Source organism: Bolinopsis microptera, chromosome 11 (genome assembly GCF_026151205.1).
Source record: "Bolinopsis microptera isolate Bmic1 chromosome 11, MBARI_Bmic_1.0, whole genome shotgun sequence".
NCBI classification, from domain to species: Eukaryota; Metazoa; Ctenophora; class Tentaculata; order Lobata; family Bolinopsidae; genus Bolinopsis; species Bolinopsis microptera.
Genome location: NC_087082.1, coordinates 6,304,177 through 6,322,827, shown reverse-complemented (window position 1 = coordinate 6,322,827; position 18,651 = coordinate 6,304,177). Strand labels below are relative to the sequence as shown.

General features: G+C 41.1%; 2 protein-coding genes across 7 annotated transcripts in view; both read right to left on the bottom strand.

The window, feature by feature from the left end:
- The window catches only part of LOC134823570 (calmodulin-A-like), a 97,822-nt gene that overhangs the window by 42,406 nt on the left and 36,765 nt on the right, over positions 1-18,651 (bottom strand). The window contains exon 1 of one of the 6 annotated variants that reach the window (XM_063835099.1): positions 11,108-11,114. The exons of the other annotated variants lie outside the window; for them this stretch is intronic. The gene's annotated coding sequence lies outside the window, so the exon portion shown is untranslated. Of the gene's footprint in view, positions 1-11,107; positions 11,115-18,651 lie in introns of those variants that run through there. 6 annotated transcript variants of the gene reach the window in all.
- LOC134823581 (uncharacterized) lies at positions 2,279-5,716 on the bottom strand. Its single transcript, XM_063835116.1, has 4 exons — positions 5,703-5,716; positions 3,570-5,528; positions 3,191-3,320; positions 2,279-2,329 (listed from the first exon to the last, which is right to left on the bottom strand). Exons 1-4 carry the CDS (start codon positions 5,714-5,716, stop codon positions 2,279-2,281), a joined length of 2,154 nt encoding a protein of 717 aa, XP_063691186.1.

Sequence of the window (18,651 nt, the reverse complement as noted above, 5' to 3'; positions counted from 1 at the left end):
TTTACTATTATACCCCCTTAACTATTATACCCCCTTTACTATTATACCCCCTTTGGTACACGTTACAAGCCTCTTTTGTGCACGCGAAGCGTGCACTCCGGCCGGAGGCGGCGGCCGAAGGCCGCCGCCTCCGGCAGGAGTTTTCCAGGCATTAAGACTCATCGGAAGTCGTTAAGCAGAATTATTTTTAGTTCAAAACATTCTAATTTGATGTCAAAGATGACAGGAATAAAAAATAGTTATGTTGAGATTTTTAAGAAATTTGCATAAAATACTCGCCAGCACTGTTATACGAAATTCGGTAAAAAACCCAAAATCGCCATATTCAGGTGCCTTAAAAACCATGTTAAAATTGAGTTAGAGATCTGAAATTTTTCAGGGCGTCTAGACGTTGATCAAATCGACTGCAAAAAAAGTTTCAGGTTTCAGGAGTATCGGGAAATGGGTTTTCTAGAACCCCTGTTTTACGACAGATTGTCGTGATATATATATATATATACATATTCAGGGATAGACGCTTTGCCAGTCAATTGTAGCCTGTATTTAATTGTCCATAGATTCAAAAGTATAAAAGATAAAGCCATTTCCGACCACAGGTCTTGCAAATAATTGTTTACACTCTAGTTTACATTGTATAAAAAAATTATTTGACGTCATAAACACCCCTTGATGACGTCATCAAGTTAACCGTTTTTAAAACTTGATTTTTGACAAAGTAATAACTTTTAAAATTAATTTTAAACCATTAAGGAGTAATTTTATTCAAAATCTGAGGAAATTTTTATCTTAGATAATTGTTCAAGCATTCTGAAAATCTACCGGAAAGTTTTTCTAGCTTGCTCCTTCATAAAGATATTCGTCATTGAAGTTTGTGCTTTTTTGAAGAATTATTTTATAAAAACGTCAATTTTGCGATTTAGTATTCTCTGGTGTTGGGCCATGCCTTGAGTTGAGGAGCTCAGTTCTGCTTCCTATAGGTATAAATTGTGCATTAGGCTAGTTTTGAAGTTGAAAATCGAAAAGTTGCACACGTGGGGACACGCCCAAATTGATAGAAAATTGCTAAAATCACTGAAAATTGCTGTTTTCGTCATTTTCTGTCAACTTTAGAGTGCCGTTGTGATTACAGTTCTTCTTGAAATACTTTGAAACTTTGCATGCTTATCAAGCTATATATAAAACAATTACATGAAAAAATTTACGGCGATTCAATATTGGATGCGCACGCAACGTCCGCTCAAAGTTTGCACGTGCGAAAGGTGAGAATTTTGCTCATTCGTGATTTCCAACAAATTCTGCTTTGCCACGACAGTTTAATGTCATTATATATGAATTTAATGCCAACTTGAATGAGTATTAGGTGGCATATTCAGTCAGTGATCGACCGATATGCTTACCTAAACACAAGGAAATGTTTTTAAAGGAAAATTTCGAAATCGTTGAAACTTCCTCCTTATTAATTAATGAAAATATCAGTTTATATTTCGACTTTATAAAGTACCCTGACATTATAATCAAAAAGAGATGATATTTTACCAAAACCCATATTCATGGGTAGAGTGGACCGCTGCCAGTGTCTCTCTTTCCCAAACAAAAGGAAATGATATTAATTTGATTGACCGTTCTCAAATGCAAAATGATACCGAGAATGAAATCGGTCGCTCGCTTTTCCCATTCATTTACAATTGTAATAGATTAAGAAGATCTACCCAAAGGCAGCTGTACTCGGCAATAAAGATTCAATAAACTTCAGCTAATTCAATAAGCAATAACTACTACCCTTACCCCGAAATACTAGGTATCGATCCGAACGCAACCCAAAGAGATTTTTACAGCATCTGACTGATGTAATCAATCGAAATTTATTACAATTCGTAAGCCGTGAATGAATGGAAAAAGCGAGCGACCGATTTCATTCTCGGTATCATTTTGCATTTGAGAACGGTCAATCAAATTAATATCATTTCCTTTTGTTTGGGAAAGAGAGACACTGGCAGCGGTCCACTCTACCCATGAATATGGGTTTTGGTAAAATCTCTAATAAGGAAATTTACATCTGAGACAAAATTTTTGAATCTAAAATTGAAAGGTTGGACACCGGTAAAATGGCGACCGGGAAAATGTGGTGGGTTTTGAACAATTTCGCCATATTTTTCCCGAACCATATTTTAACCGGTCGTTAATAAAACCGTCGTAATAATCCCGAGTAAGGTAGCAATAATGTAATTTGACTCGGTAATATAAGAGGTTCGGCAAAACGGTAGCACAGAGAAAATATTTACGGGCCGCTCCAAACATCGGAGATGCATACTTCTTGGCTTCCGCCTTCCTGCCAATTTTATTACATTAAATATTATCCGCATTACATTTACCTGCTTCCTGCTTTCCTTGTAAATACAAATAGCCGAAACACAAACGACTTGTAAACAAGACTTATATATAAACCTGAAGACTAATATTTTTACTAATATTTTCATCGAATGATCAGTTAACTTCCTAGATATGAGATTTGTAGATCTTCTTCATTACATACATGTTACATGTTACATGGTAAGGTCTCCTCCTAGTCGTTGGAGTGGCCTGCATCACACACATCGCGTTGGCGGCGTAACATATGTCTCCACTGTACTCGGTTGGTAGCCAAAGCTTCTGTTGTGTCGTTGTCGATGTTTTCAACACCTGTAAACTTAGCAGCATCTTCGAGTACGCAGGACTTCCAGTTCTTACGGGGTCTGCCCCTTGACCTCTTTCCATAATTTGGCTTCCAGTTCAACAGAAACCTCGGTAGTCTAGAGTCTGGCATTCTAACTACATGTCCATACCAACGTAGCCTGGCAGCACTGATGAAAGTCTCAACTGACTTGATGCCAGCCCTCCTAAGAACTTCGTCGTTGGTCACATGAAAGAACCACTTAATCCTAAGTATCCTTCTCAAGGAGGTTTGATGGAAAACCTCGAAGCGTTTCATCTGCTTTTTGGTGGTGTTCCAGACTTCAGCTCCATACAACAAGATGGTGAGAACAGCAGCCCTATAGATCCTGATCTTGGTTGGAGTCTTTATAGTTCTGCTATTCCAAATGTTCCAGAGCTGATGAAAGGCGCCATTAGCCTTCTGGATACGGACATCCAGGTCTCTGTTGATTGTCCCATCCCCACTGATAGTTGCACCCAGGTAGACAAAGTTGCTAACCTGCTCGACGGGTTCACCCTCAACCGACAGCTCAATACAATCATCCTTGATGAAAGGTCGCTGGGTGGCGCACTTGCTTACAGCCATGCATTGGGTCTTCTTTGCATTTATTCTGAGCCCAGCGTAGGAGCTGTAATGAACTAATAGATCAGTTGATTCCTGTAGGCCTTCCCCTGAGTTGTCCATAATAGCCATGTCATCAGCATAATCGGTGTCCAGAATGACCTTTTCCTCGACCGTCTTCATCTTTTTCTGCAGCACTGCGCCTTGACTGATGATCTTGTTGGTCTCAGCCAGAAATGCAGAAAAGTCTAGGCAGAAATTAAAGACAGGAGGTGCTTGAATGTCACCCTGACCTGTGCCTGAATTAACATCAAACCAGTCTGTCAGCTCCCCATTAACCCTCACGGCACTCATGGTACCCCCAAAAAATGACTGAAATATTCTGACATATTTTTCAGGCAGCCCATAGTGTCTCATACTGCACCAAATAAAGTCCCTTCTGATAGAATCGAACGCTGCCTTGAAATCCACAAAATTAATGTAAAGAGGAATGTTAAACTCAAGACAGTTATGAATAATAGTTCGGAGAGAATAAATCTGATCAATGCATGAGCGGTTCTGTCTAAATCCGCACTGATTCTCCCTGAGGAGACACTCCATACCAGCATGTAACCGCTTAATTAGAAGAATCATCTGAAAAAGCTTGGATGCTGTAGACCTTAAGGTGATCCCTCTGTTGTTCCCGCAGACTGAAGTGTCTCCTTTCTTCCCAATAACAATGATCACACCCTTTAACCAATCTTCAGGAACAGTCTCTTCTTCCCACACTTTCTTGAATAGACACTCTAGTTGATCAACTAGAGCACTCGCACCATACTTCAGTTGCTCGTTAGTTATCCCGTCCACTCCTGGGCTTTTGTTGTTCTTAAGCTTTGTCAGGGAATAACTAATCTCGTCTCTGGTGGGTGGTCCATCCGAACAAGAGAGAGAGTTAAAGTGGGGTTGGGGTGGTACTGTATCAAGGTCGGCAAGGTCGACACTTGATAATGGAGGGTTCAGAAGTTCAGTAAAGTGCTCCTTCCACCTATCCCTCTGCTGTTGGGGATCCGTGATCTTCCTACCGTCCTTGTCCCGGACACAAGATGCTTGAGGCTTCTTGTTCTTACCAGAGATCTTCTTGATCTTTGCCCATACCTCACGCTGCTGACCTTTGCTCGCTGCTTCTTCAAGATCAGTAGCTACTCTAACTGCCCAGTTATTGTCGTCTAGCTTGCTGCTTTTCTTGACTAACTTATTAAGTTTAGAATACTCTGACCTGTTAGCGTCTGAGTTTGGGTCTTTACGCTTAAACTGTGCCCGCTGAATCAATAAATCCTTGGTATTCCGTGACAGGTGTTGCTCCTTTGCCTTCCGGGGTCTTTTGCCTAGTACCTCCAGTGAGACATCAGTGACGGTCTGACTGAGATTACGCCACATATCCTCGAGGTTGACCTCATTATCCAGACTTGCAAATCGGTTTTGAAGAGCCACATTGTACTCTGTAACCGTAGTACTATCCCTCAGGCGCTCAATGGCAGGCACATTGGGCCTGTTGGCGTTGATCTTTGTCACTGACTGAAGTTTGATTTTCAGCAGTCCTAGAACCAGATAATGATCGGAGCCGATGTCTGCCCCGCGACATACCCTAACATCAAAAAGTGACTGACGAAACCGCTTTCCAATGCAGATATGATCTATCTGATTGACGGTGAGCCCGTTGGGGGACCGCCATGTTCCCTTGTGAATGTTCTTGTGCTCGAAGAGAGTTCCCCCGATGACAAGCTGGTTCGTCGCACAGAAATCCACAAGTCTTGTCCCGTTGTCATTTGATGAGCTATGGAGTGATTCCCCACCGATGACCGCTTCACTTCCATATCTGCCTGATGTTACTTTTGCATTAAAATCGCCGAGCAGTAACTTGATATCGTGACGAGGTAGCCCATCAAATGTATCTGTGAGTGTCCTATAAAACTTATCTTTCTCACTCTCCTCTGCACCCTCAGTTGGAGCATAGGCCACAACAACAGAGATGTTGATTTGCTTACTATGCAGCCTAGCAGTTATAACCCGCTCCGATGTGGGAGTGAACGATATCAGGGAGTTTCTGATTCGTTTTGAAAGACTGAGACCGACTCCCTGTCTCTTGATCCCGTCGACTCTACCGGAATGGATGAGTAGACTGCCATTGTCAAGTAGAGTGGTGCCAGATCCAGGCATGTGAGTCTCGGTGATCCCCAAAAGATCCAATCTGTACTGATCAATGTTTTGACTAAGTTGGTAGAGCTGTGTAGATGAGCTGACAAGAAATAGAACGTTCCATGTTCCAAAACGTAAAAACTGTTTGCAATAATTTACTGGATTGGATTTGTTGGAAGCAGGGTCAACATGGATGATCTGTTGACTAATAAATCTGGTCGGATGACGAGTACCCCCTCTTCTCATCAGGCGACTGGGGTCCCGTAGGCTTTGCCCAGCCTCCGTCATGCTGGAACCATCCGTCCTTGAATTGGAAGTAGCACTCCGTCCATTTGATGTGTGTGTTGTTTCAGTAGCGTTGTTATTTGAGGTGGAAGGGATGCTGGCCCTTCGCACCCGATGAACCGCATGCAGTCCTAACGAGACAGATGTCCCGGTTATATTTTTCGACCTGTACTGGTCTAGAGCCGCAGTGTTCTGTTACCGTTCACCTGTTTTAACTGGAATCACCCAGAACAGGCTACTAAGCTTAACAGTGGCACCTCGAGAAGGGTGTGGCTCTTCACCACGCACTACGGATCTTGGGCTCGGAGAGGTTGTGTAAGACACTTCACGAGCCCCTGGAGTTTTGGAAAACCCCTTAACCACTTCTTCATTAATTAACTAATTAATTACTGAGTACTTACTCTCTAGGTTAACCGGCACGCTTGGTTGCTGTATTAATGTATTTTAACGGAGGACATATCAACGCTGGAGGAATGCATTACATTAAATTACATTAAATATTATCCGCATTACATTTACATTTACCGACTTTGTCAGATCTCTAATGGATGACGTCACGTGGTTACCATGGTCACGTGGTTACCATCATGGTCACGTGGTGATCGATTAAAGGCTCTGTTTAACTAAAGTGCAGCAGAGCAGACGAAACTGGATCAATAGTACGATAAAACATTCTGAGGTATCAACAACACAGCACATACTTATAGCCGCCCCAACTACACAATAAATTCTTTTCCCTACCTCCCTCCCTCTCTGAAAACGAGGAAAATTCGCAACAATTCTCCAGGAAACAATATAAGTCGCGATTAGTTGTCGACTTGTCGAATACTATGTTAAACGGTATGCGGTGTACTTACTTGTTACTGCTACGATAACTACAAATGATATTTCTGCAAGAGGACTTGAAGCGACGTTGGTGTCCGGGTAGATAATCTGTTTGACCTGCTAAAACTCTAAAATATGTCTGAATCACGCAACTTCACCGCATGTTGCCCTGGCAACCTTTTATCGCATCAAGAACGGCATCAATTACTAGTTTTGACAGATATTTTTACCGCGTAACCCATCACTGCTACAGCGGGGGCAGTTATTTATAGCGTAAATAAACCTCGAGAGAGATATTTATATCACAATACGGACGGTAGTGAAACTGCTGCTCTATGGCATCTGAAATAAGAGCCTTGCAGTGCCACCACACCTGCAGTTAAAGCTCGTTGCAATGCTACCAATGTACCCTTCACCAGGTTAAGTTGCAAATGCAGATTGCAATGCTACCAATGTACCCTTCACCAGGGAAAGTTGCAAATGCAGATTGCAATGCTACCAATGACAATGTACCCTTCACCAGGTAAAGTTGCAAATGCAGATTGCAGTGCTACAAAATTGTTGAATTTGAAAATTCAAATAGATTTTACATCAATAAATGCTCCATGCCAGTCTATGAAGCTACTTGGATCTTGATATTGAATTGTTATAATTACAAAGGAGCAAACGTTTGCTATACGAGAGCTGGAAACTTTTGTAGTTTTCCAACAGTTTTATCAAATGTAAACTTGTGAACGTGCTAATGTGCTGATGTTCTCAGAGTATTGCAGTTCTCCGATTCCCTCACTTCTATTTTACCGCTGTGTCGGCAAACCTTGCTCAAAGGCACTAAGGCAGCAACATTTGACTACAGCACGTTTTGAACCCCCTTCAAACCTGACTGAAGTCTGCAGATTTAAGTTTATGTTGAAAATTTGGACTGATTCCTCAGTAAACGGCACTTTTATTGTGTCTTCCTTGGTTCAGGAAGATAGGTTACTTGGTGGAGGCTGGGTGTTTAGTTGAAAGGAAAGCCTTCAACCTGTCTGAGAATATTCAGGAAGATAGGTTACTTGAGGGATATATGGGATGGGGGATATATGGAGGAGGTTATCTGGCGTAGATCGGACTTAGTTCCAACATTGTAGTAGTAGTAGTAGTACGTTACTTGAGGTGCACAAACCTTAAGAGCTTATCATGTTATCTGGACAAGTGACTGGCGAGTGGCAAATTGTCCTAGACCCAAAGATGCATATATGATGATTTTATGGATCAAGATAAAAGACTTTTAATTTTAGAGAGTTGATAACATATTCTTGTGTCGAAGTATCTTGACTGCAATTAAAAGTAGCCATCAAAAAATCAGAGGGCCTTTGCTCAAGAAACAAAAAGAAATCATGCAGCTGAACATCTCCGCGAATTAGCGGCGTCAGAAACAATATAAAAAAGAAATTAGACGTGCTGGCTATAACTCGGGCTTTCTGTCGAAGTGAGCTCGGCAGTGCAGCGTGCTTGTGGAGGCTTGTAATTGCTTGCGGAGGAGCCTTGGAGCAGTCGTACAACCAATCAGCTACTGCACGAGGTAGCGATGTGAGCAATGGGGAGGTCTGCTTATCTAAGACACTGTGATGCTTGCTGTTGTCAAGCAGGTCAGAGGAGCACGTGACTAATGTTTGATAATGTGTATTGTGTGAGATGGAGGATGAGAGGAGAGAAGGAGAAGGAGGAGGGACGCGTAAGTTGGAGTGTATAGATGTTTTTAACGTGAGCTGTAATGAATACTTATTGATATTGGGAGAGGTTTGATGGTTATTGATGTGGTTGAACTGGGGTCGGGAACTCATCAGAGCGAAGCAAAAAGAAAGAAAAAATAAAAAAAGAATATGAAAAGAACTATTGATCATCATGTTCAAATATAAAATATATTCAGCATAAAAAGATGACCATATATCTGCAAAAACGTAAAACTTATTTGAAGTTAACTGCGAAAACATCCAATTATCAGAAACATTGCCGAGCTGTTAATTACTGTCGCCTGTCAGTGCTACAAAAGAGAACAGTGCTATCATCATATTATCATGCCACCAGATAAGGAGGATGTACAGTGAGACAAGGTAGAATAACTGCTTTTAATACGATTAGGTGAGTTACTGCTGATAGCCTAATGGCATGCGGTAATTTTTGATAAGAAATAACAATTTTAAACAAAACTTCTCGCAAATATAACAATAGTATCATATCGAAAAACCGACGTAATATATACAAAAAAAGCCTAAAATATGACCAAAATAAAGCATGCAATAATGACCGATAAGAAATAACGACTACAACCTCCATCAAATCGAGAATAGAGCAATGACAAAGTCATGGAATCATTGTACATAATGCGCTAACAGTGTATATATCTAGAGATCTAGACAATTATACGTTCACAAATCTAGAAAAGCAAAGAGCTCCAACTGTTTTAGGACACAAATCACATCTAGGGGAGGGGGTATCTGGATAACATGACGTGTTGTTCCAGGCAACGACGTGATATTTCCAGAAAGCAAATCTCTAGAGTCGTCATCAGGATATGAGCCGTGCCTCTGATCAAGCCTCACAGCTCACACAAAATGCATAGAATCATTTGCTGTAACGGCCTCACAGTCATAGATAATTGGGTCTATTGGCTGCACAGACTGAAATGAAATAAGTCTGAATTTTAGTCTGCCGCCCTGATCCTACGCTTATTGATGCTTAATGAGGTATTATTGCTGCTTAATGAGGGAGTTTCAGCTTAAATGACGCTGTGAGCAGTACCATGAAGTCTTTAAAAATTAATAGTATCAGGGGTGGGGTATGATATTTAGGAAGGACCTTCTGTCGTCTGGTTACAAAAAGTGGCAGAGGGTTGGGTTTCTTGCATTGTACAGGCAGATTTTGTATAAGATTATTCCTGCCTCGCACTAAGGCTACAACATTTTGTTTTTCTAAAATTCAATGTTTTTGGTATGTCTGCAGTAATTCAGATTTATGAGAAGTTGGGAGAGGTATAAAGCTTCACCCCACACTTCACCCCCGGGACCTAACCTTGCACTTTCACTTTCACTTTCACTTTCACTTTCACTTTCACTTTCACTTTCACTTTCACTTTCACTTTCACTTTTTGTGTAAAGCTTCACCCCACACTTCACCCCCGGGACCTAACCTTTATGCTGAACACCTCAGAATGCTAACAATTTGACAGATTACAATTTGACAGCAGATTACTCAAAGTCAAAAACACTTTCACTTTCACTTGATAGCAGATCAATCAGCAGAGACTTTCACAAAGCTATAAATATGAACGTTCAAGGTTTCGTTTACAAGGGTGTATAAACGACTCAATGAATGATCCTGCATTTTGAAGTGCTGGGCAGATCTTGCACATGCGTCATTACCATTACTCCTTCATAAACATGACCATTAGACCAACTTGATACACCCACACACTGACAATTCTGACATAAGGTGCTCGCCCATGAACAACTGACAATTCAAATCATTTAAGCCCTCATACCAGTCACAGCATTATACTTGGCTATATATAACTTATATCCCTCCACTACCACTGGACTACGAACATAATATCCCTCGATATTTCACTTAAATATATTAAATATATAAGTATATAGACATACTTCATTTAAATATATTTAATATATAGACATATTTCACTTAAATATATTACAGACAATAATCAGTTCTAAGCTCGTGATTCCGTCAGCAGACCAGGTGACATGGCCTATTTGTGGCCACTAACATTTAGCATGCCACCTAACATGATTTATCGGGTGATTTATCTGGTTTGTGATGAGTTTGTAGCCAGTAATACTTATTGCTCCTCGCACACATCACCTGTAGTTCATTATCCATAGCATGCAGCCAGTATAATACGGTAATTAGTCACGTACTCTGGCCAGGAGCACTAACTCTGTAATATAAACATTGATAAAGGAGCACTGACTCTGTAATATAAAAACTGATAAGTGGTCATTCGACAAAGAAGACCAAGGAGAACGCCGAGAGACGGAAAACACGATGCTACAACGAGAGAATACTTAATGTAGAGCACGGATCATTCGCTCCATTAATTTATTCAGTAACGGGTGGCATGGGACCTCAAGCCAGGACATTTGAGAAACTGCTTTGCAACAAACTTGCTTATAAGAAGAAGCAGAATTACAACGATATTATAAATTATTATCGGTGTAAATTATCATTTTTAATTAGGAAATTAATATTATTGTGCATTAGAGGATCAAGAAATACCTCAAACAAAACTTACGAATTATCTAACATGGATGATTTAGAATTTAACTCTTTCGAATCGAAAGTCAACTAATTTTTTCAGTCCCATGGACTGGGTTTTATTTTTGCATAATATATAACCTGTAATACTATTCTGTTTATATCTAATTTCGTTTTCCAAAAAAAATAAGTGGCGGTTCTACTTACATGAAAGTACACAGCACGACCATATTTAATACAAGAGAAACGCCATTTTCGGATGTGAGGAGAGTTAGGACTCCTCCAACTACATCAAATCAATTCCTTCTGTAACGTCCTCAATAAATGTAATAAATTTGTAGTGTTGTAATGAGTTTAAAATACAAATATATATATAGGAGCAATAAAAAATACCGCCACTACACCTAGGTGACACACTAAAAACACTCAGGTATCGAACTGTGGGTGACAAAAAGGGAGCTATAGTTAGAAACCATGACGGCTAATGTCCCAAGCAACAATATGCACTTAAACTGGTAAGCCATGCAATAAATGCATATTGACCTGCGGCAAACCTTTCCGCGGAATAAATACTCATACTGCGGTGTGGACTGTGGAGAGCTAATCTGGTTTGTAATTGGTCGCTTTTCAGAGGTTTACAGACGAGGAATTGGGTTAGGGCTTAGTTAGTAATCGTGTTACACAAAAAATAATAGGGATCAGTTGTAATCGTATCATTACAAGAAATAGTGATCGTATTTTGAGAAAAAATGAATTCTTGACGGGTTGTGATCAGTTCGAATATTGATGGACCATTTACAGTAAATATTTTGATTAGAAATTAAATGTGAGCATAGTGTCACATATTTATAATCTAGAGTAAATCTCCAACGAATAGAAAATACGACTTCTCAAAGTCCTGAACACAAAGCAAATAAACTGGTCGGACCAGAGGCACTAAACTGTTTATATTATAGCACTCGGTACTTCAGGGCAAGAACGACCCTCTCAGCTATTCGATTAACCGGTCTAGAACATTCTATAGAATTTCTGCTGTACGTGTGGAGAGGGAAGTGTGCTTGAAGAGTAACAGTTCAGCACTCTGTGCTTGAAGACTAACAGTTCAGCACTCTGTGCTTGAAGACTAACAGTTCAGCACTCTGTGCTTGAAGACTAACAGTTCAGCACTCTGTGCTTGAAGACTAATAGTTCAGCATTCTGTGCTTGAAGACTTACAGTTCAGCACTCTGTGCTTGAAGACTAACAGTTCAGCGCTTTGTGCTTGAAGACTAACAGTTCAGCACTCTGTGCTTGAAGACTAACAGTTCAGCACTCTGTGCTTGAAGACTAACAGTTCAGCACTCTGTGCTTGAAGACTAACAGATCAGCACTCTGTGCTTGAAGACTAACAGTTCAGCACTCTGTGCTTGAAGACTAACAGTACAGCAATCTGTGCTTGAAGACTAACAGTTCTGCACTGCGAAGGAAGACTAACAGTTCTGCACTGCGAAGGAAGACTAACAGTTCAGCACTCAATGTAGAAAGACTGACAGTTTAGCACTCTATGAAGGAAGACTAACAGTTCAGCACTCTATGAAGGAAGACTAACAGTTCAGCACTGTATGAAGAAAGACTGACAGTTTAGCACTATATGAAGGAAGACTAACAGTTCAGCACTCTATGAAGGAAGACTAACAGTTCAGCACTCTATGAAGGAAGACTAACAGTTCAGCACTCTATGAAGGAAGACTAACAGTTCAGCACTCTGTGCTTGCAGACTAACAGTTCAGCACTCTATGAAGGAAGACTAACAGTTCAGCACTCTATGAAGAAAGACTAACAGTTCAGCACTCTATGAAGGAAGACTAACAGTTCAGCATTCTATGAAGGAAGACTAACAGTTCAGCACTCTTTGAAGGAAGACTAACAGTTCAGCACTCTATGAAGGAAGACTAACAGTTCTTCACTGTGCAGGAATACTAACAGTTCAGCACTCTATGAAGGAAGACTAACAGTTCAGCACTATTATTAACATGTAAAGGTTAACGTGTATTCTTATAGGCTGTTTAACAAGTCCGCATGTTGACACACTCACAAGTCTCATTGTAAGGTTGTAACATTGTAGTACAAATATATAAATAAGTGACCGAAGTTGTTCCAGGCGTCATGAGTTATCCATGTTGGAGACTTCACAGGTGTTACAGCTGAATATACTGTATTGAAATCTGAAGAGTTGAGTTCGCTCATGTATGATAGATATGAAGCGAAATCACGAAACTCGTTCCATACTACATTTGGATCGACCTAGACAGACAACTCGGGTGTACAGAATTACGGCAATCTATTGAATAGGATTAATATTTGGAGATGGATTTCAAGCAGCTTGTAATATAAACATTGATAAAGGAGCACTGCCACTAGCTTGTGCGAATAAGGTTTCAAAAAGCAATCTACAATACCAGTTTATAAACAATCTAACCAGCAAAATTCTCCGATATTATAATTCATTGGAAATTTAATAAACACGGCTTAGTAAAGGACTCTTATTGGCCTCAAAACGACGTTCAAGTATAATAGAGGTCCCCATACACTATATAGCCATATAATCGAGAGTGATCAAATCTCTCGGATAAAGTTTGATAATTCATGTTAACATATTCGAAGGTTAATATTTGAATATGTAATACATTCGGCGATGGCAAGTCATACTCATAGAAAGGTATTGTATGGTTAGATGGAGGGATTTATAGCTCACTCTATATGCTTGCAATGTGACATAATGCAGTCTCTGCTACGCCATGCAGAACAAATTAAAATGTCATTCAATTTTAATAAAGGTAGTCGTATTGAGCCAGCATTTGGTAATTAAATTCAAAATGTTCCGTCCAACGTGTACAGCTGTCCGGGAGTGCTGACTGTCCGGGAGTATTGATGAAGGAGCATTGGTTCAGAAATTATAGGAGGAGAATCGTTTAGTGGCAAATTGAACCGGAAAATATCAAATACCACATACCTTTAACATTACAAATTCTTGCTACTATCTGCATTCTTCACTTACAGAACATTTTATTTTATTTAATCTGTTTTTCAGGAAAAATGAAGTTCTCAAACGAATTTAATAGGTTTGAGAATAGGCTTTAAAAATGCTTTCAATGCCACACAGAAATTTGTAGACAGGAGCAGAAAGAAGGTAAATCTATCCATCACGTTCTGAGAGTGGATGCAGTAGCGTAACGAAGCGTGAAGGGGGGGGGGGGGCGCCAACAGGCAACGTTACGCCACTGAGCGGATGTAGTGACGTAACTGAGCGGATGTAGTGACGTAACGAAGCGGGGGGGGGGGGAGGGCACCAACAGGTAACGTTACGCCACTCTGCGGGGGGGGGGGCGCCAACAGGTAACGTTACGCCACTGAGCGGATGTAGTGACGTAACGAAGCGGGGGGGGGGGGGGGGCGCCAACAGGTAACGTTACGCCACTGAGCGGATGTAGTGACGTAACGAAGCGGGGGGGGGGCGCCAACAGGTAACGTTACGCCACTGAGAGGATGTAGTGACGTAACGAAGCGGGGGGGGGGGGGCCAACAGGTAACGTTACGCCACTGAGCGGATGTAGTGACGTAACGAAGCGGGGGGGGGGGCAACAGGTAACGTTACGCCACTGAGCAGATGTAGTGACGTAACGAAGCGGGGGGGGCGCCAACAGGTAACGTTACGCCACTGAGCGGATGTAGTGACGTAACGAAGCGGGGGGGGGGGGGGCAACAGGTAACGTTACGCCACTGAGCGGATGTAGTGACGTAACGAAGCGGGGGGGGGGGCGCCAACAGGTAACGTTACGCCACTGCGGGGGGGGGGCGACAACAGGTAACGTTACGCCACTGAGCGGATGGAGCTAGACGGCTCGTAACCAATCACGTAATGCGAAGAGTAAGGAAGTATCGGTACTTTCTCAAAACTCAGCATAGAGGACCAAGAACCAATGGAAACAAAATAGTTTAAATGAAAATGAAACAATCGAGCTAGACTCACAAACTTACTATTTTAAACAATCGAGCTAGGCTCACATACCTTATATTTTAAAAAGCATTTTTAAAGAGGTAAACCCACACTATAACACTATAAATCATCACATTGGTAAACACTGCAAGGCAGGTAAGGAGGACAGAACCCCCTAACACAATCATTACAGGACAGGTATAAAACACTGAGCTCCTGCACTAATAAATACGAATCAAATCAGGGCAGCATATTTGAGCTTCCTAGCCGGCATTTCCGAAACACTACGATATATTTCAGACTCCTCCACTTGTGACGTATGTTAACATGCATTATGTGCATGTTAACATGCATCATGTGCAATGTGCATGTACTTGCTCTGTTTTAAAATTTATCTGATGTAAATCAGATGGAAATAGAGAACTTTAAACTCTTCGTAAGGACTGTAATGTGTTAAGATCTGAGTTAATGAGTATTTGTCTTGGTTACCTGGGTATATTGTTATAGTTACACCAGTGTTACGCTAGTGTTACATTAGTGTTACACTGCTGTTACACCAGTGTTACGCTAGTGTTACACTGGTGTAAACCATCTTTACATGTGCCCGTTATGTCGTATACCGTGTAACTCGTTACCATGGCCGGTGAGTGATGGCCGGTGAAGAATTTCTTTCTTCGTTTCGACTATCTAAAGAAATAGGAAGCTTGCTTCTTAATAAGGAGGTTTGATTGGAAAAGCAGGATTCTTTATAGTTGCGTGATTCGGAAGAGTAGTTTGAAAGAAGCACGCAAGTTTGACGTATTCTAATAAGCATGAAATTACGAAGTTGTCTGATCTATTGTCTGATTTACTCGTTATAACGAGTAAATCAGATAGTAAATAGTAAATTTACTGTCACATCTCAAACTAGTGATAATATCAAGGCTAAAATTCTCCGAGAAGACCTAAGTGGACAGTGGCTACCTGGCCGTTTTTAGGGGGGCAAGCAGCAAATTATATTGTTTATCGAAAAAAAACATTCAGCCCTTTTAGTGTGATCACAATAACGCATTTTGACTTTTTGACATTTTGAAACGAAATGCTCACGTCTCCTAGTAACGCTGTGTATCAAACAACTTCAGAACAGTCAATTAATTTGAGAATGCGGTTAAATGCGGTTAAGTACGTAAAGACGTACTGTTAGACTGAGAGAGCACACAGAACAGTGACCTCAACTATAAAGGGCAACAAAGAACTTGTGAATAAGAGATCGGAAGAACTTATAGAGGGACAATCCTGCCCTCTCTGATCTAATGGGTTTGCTCCTTTATAAATCTAATGGGTAACTACAAACTCAATTAGAAGGAACCGGAGATGACACGTAACTGATTGGAATGTTACCCAATACAACGGGAAGGTCGGTAGTTAATATATGTAGATTGAGAGGTTGAGGGAGGTGAGGGGTTGAGGGAGGTGAGGGGGTTGAGGGTTTTAGGGGCTTAGTGGTTGAGGGGGTGAGGGGTTGAGGGGTTGAGGGAGGTGAGTGGTTGAGGGAAGTGAGGGGTTGAGGGAGGTGAGGGGTTGAGGGAGGTGAGGGGTTGAGGGAGGTGAGGGGTTGAGGGTTTTAGGGGCTTAGTGGTTGAGGGGGTGAGGGGTTGAGGGAGGTGAGTGGTTGAGGGAAGTGAGGGGTTGAGGGAGGTGCGTGGTTGAGGGAAGTGAGGGGTTGAGGGAGGTGAGGGGTTGAGGGAGGTGAGGGGTTGAGGGAGGTGAGGGGTTGAGGGAGGTGAGGGGTGTGAGGGGTTGAGGGAGGTGATGGGTTGAGGGAGGTGAGGGGTTGAGGGAGGTGAGGGGTTGAGGGAGGTGAGGGGTTGAGGGAGGTGAGTGGTTGAGGGGTTGAGGGGTTGAAGGGTTGAAGGATTGAAGGGTTGAGAGGTTGAGGGGTTGAGGGGTTGAGGGGTTGAAGGGTTGAGGGGTTGAGGGGAAACGAGCATTGAATCCGTCCCCAATCTCGTAATGTTCCAACTCAATTCTAAATACGGGTAATAGTTTAGCTGGGTAAAAATCTTTGATGATATATGTGACCTTAATTTTGTTAAAACTCCCGTACAAAAACTTGGCACACGATCAAGTGACCTAAAGGTTTAGGTCAATTGATGGGGCTAAACCTGTCTCATCCCACAGTCATATATAAACAATAAAATCGACAACACTAAACGTAATCACATATATTCTGGATATGTAATAATTACTCGTTTATACAATGTAAGAACATATTTCATAAATAAAATATTATACCAAAAAACTATGCCCTATACAACGTGGATTCCAACTTTTGCTTTTGAAAGTTTTAACAATTTGTTATCTCGTGCTTCATTTCTAAAACTCTACCATGATCATGATGTACGTAGCAATTAAGAGTCACTTATCTCTTCATCGTTTAGCTCCGTAATCATAGTGTAAAACGAATAAATGTTTATATGACGATGAAAACTAAGTAAGTTGAAACTAAAGTTGAAAAAAGTTTTTTTCGATTACACAATGTAATGTGGAGGAACGTTTACTTCTTTATAAATCTTAAACATAGCTCGATAAAAAACGAATATAAGTTTCATTAGCTAATACAAATGTATTGACGCATAATGATAACTAGTTGGGAAACCATGAGACGATAAAAGAAAGTATACCCCTAAGAACTGGATATTGAACTGTTTATCATCATCTAATAGCCCATCAACGGGTAAAGCCCTATAAACCCCTACTGACCTATGTTTAGCAGGCTATATTGATGCGATTGCCATAAAATTAGCGGCCTGGTGAAGCCTGAGAGCCCATCTCAAAGCGGACAAGCCACAATTCAGACATCCTCAAAGCGGACAAGCCACAATTCAGACATCCTCAAAGCGGGTACAAGTAAAACGTCGGAAAATAGAAAAGAAAAGAAAACGTTAACTCTGCAGGACTCCCCACCAATGAGCGGTCCTGGTGGTCTCACGTGACTACGATCTGAGTAGTTAGTGACAAATACAGCTCGTCAGAAGAAGGGAGGAGGGACACCTGTCGTCTGTCAGGTCCACAAATAAAAAAGGTTGTGGACCAGTTGTGTGACCAAACTTGGACTGCACAAGTGTTTCACGGCACGTAATTTTTTGTATGTTTTCACCGGCATGTTTTCCGGCATGTTTTCACTTTTCTAATTCATCCCTGTGCCACTTTGTATCCCCCAAACAGAACACATTCTGTTTATCTTTCACGGGAAAACTGTAAAAACGGCCGTACTGACATCTGGAAATCTTCAGACGGTGAGATTCCCTATTTAGCGGGTAATTATTGTTAATGGATAAGGATTCTTGACGTATTTAACTTGTAGCGACTCTTATTTTGGGCATTTGAAATGACGCCTCCCCCGTCAACACTTGGTTATTAACGAAATATTTTCCTACTTTAGGCCTGCTCTATTTATTTTACTCTTGTTGAACATGTGTTTAATTTTCTTACTGTTGAAATCCCACTGTAATAATCTCTTTTAACGTCCGTTGATTCGCACATTTCGCCGTTTTTAAAAACATCGTACATCTCGCAATTCAAAGCATCCATAATCTATCCGTGCAATAGACAAGCTGTATTTAAAAATGATGCACCAGCACTTGTCGTTAATTGAGCAGCACTATTATTATTAAAATGTTAATTCCTCCCCACATTATATGCAGCGATGATCGGAGCTACAGTTACAAAGTCTAAATATAGACCCGCAGATATGTTGTATTTTTTGATCATTAATAAAATAATAAGTTTCAAGCACTGTGGAGCACTGGTCTGTGTCTCGGCTAATGAGCTGTGTCCTTCTGAACCATGCTAGATATCTAGCTGTGTTCAGGTGCTGCATCTCCGCCCTTCTGAACCATGCTAG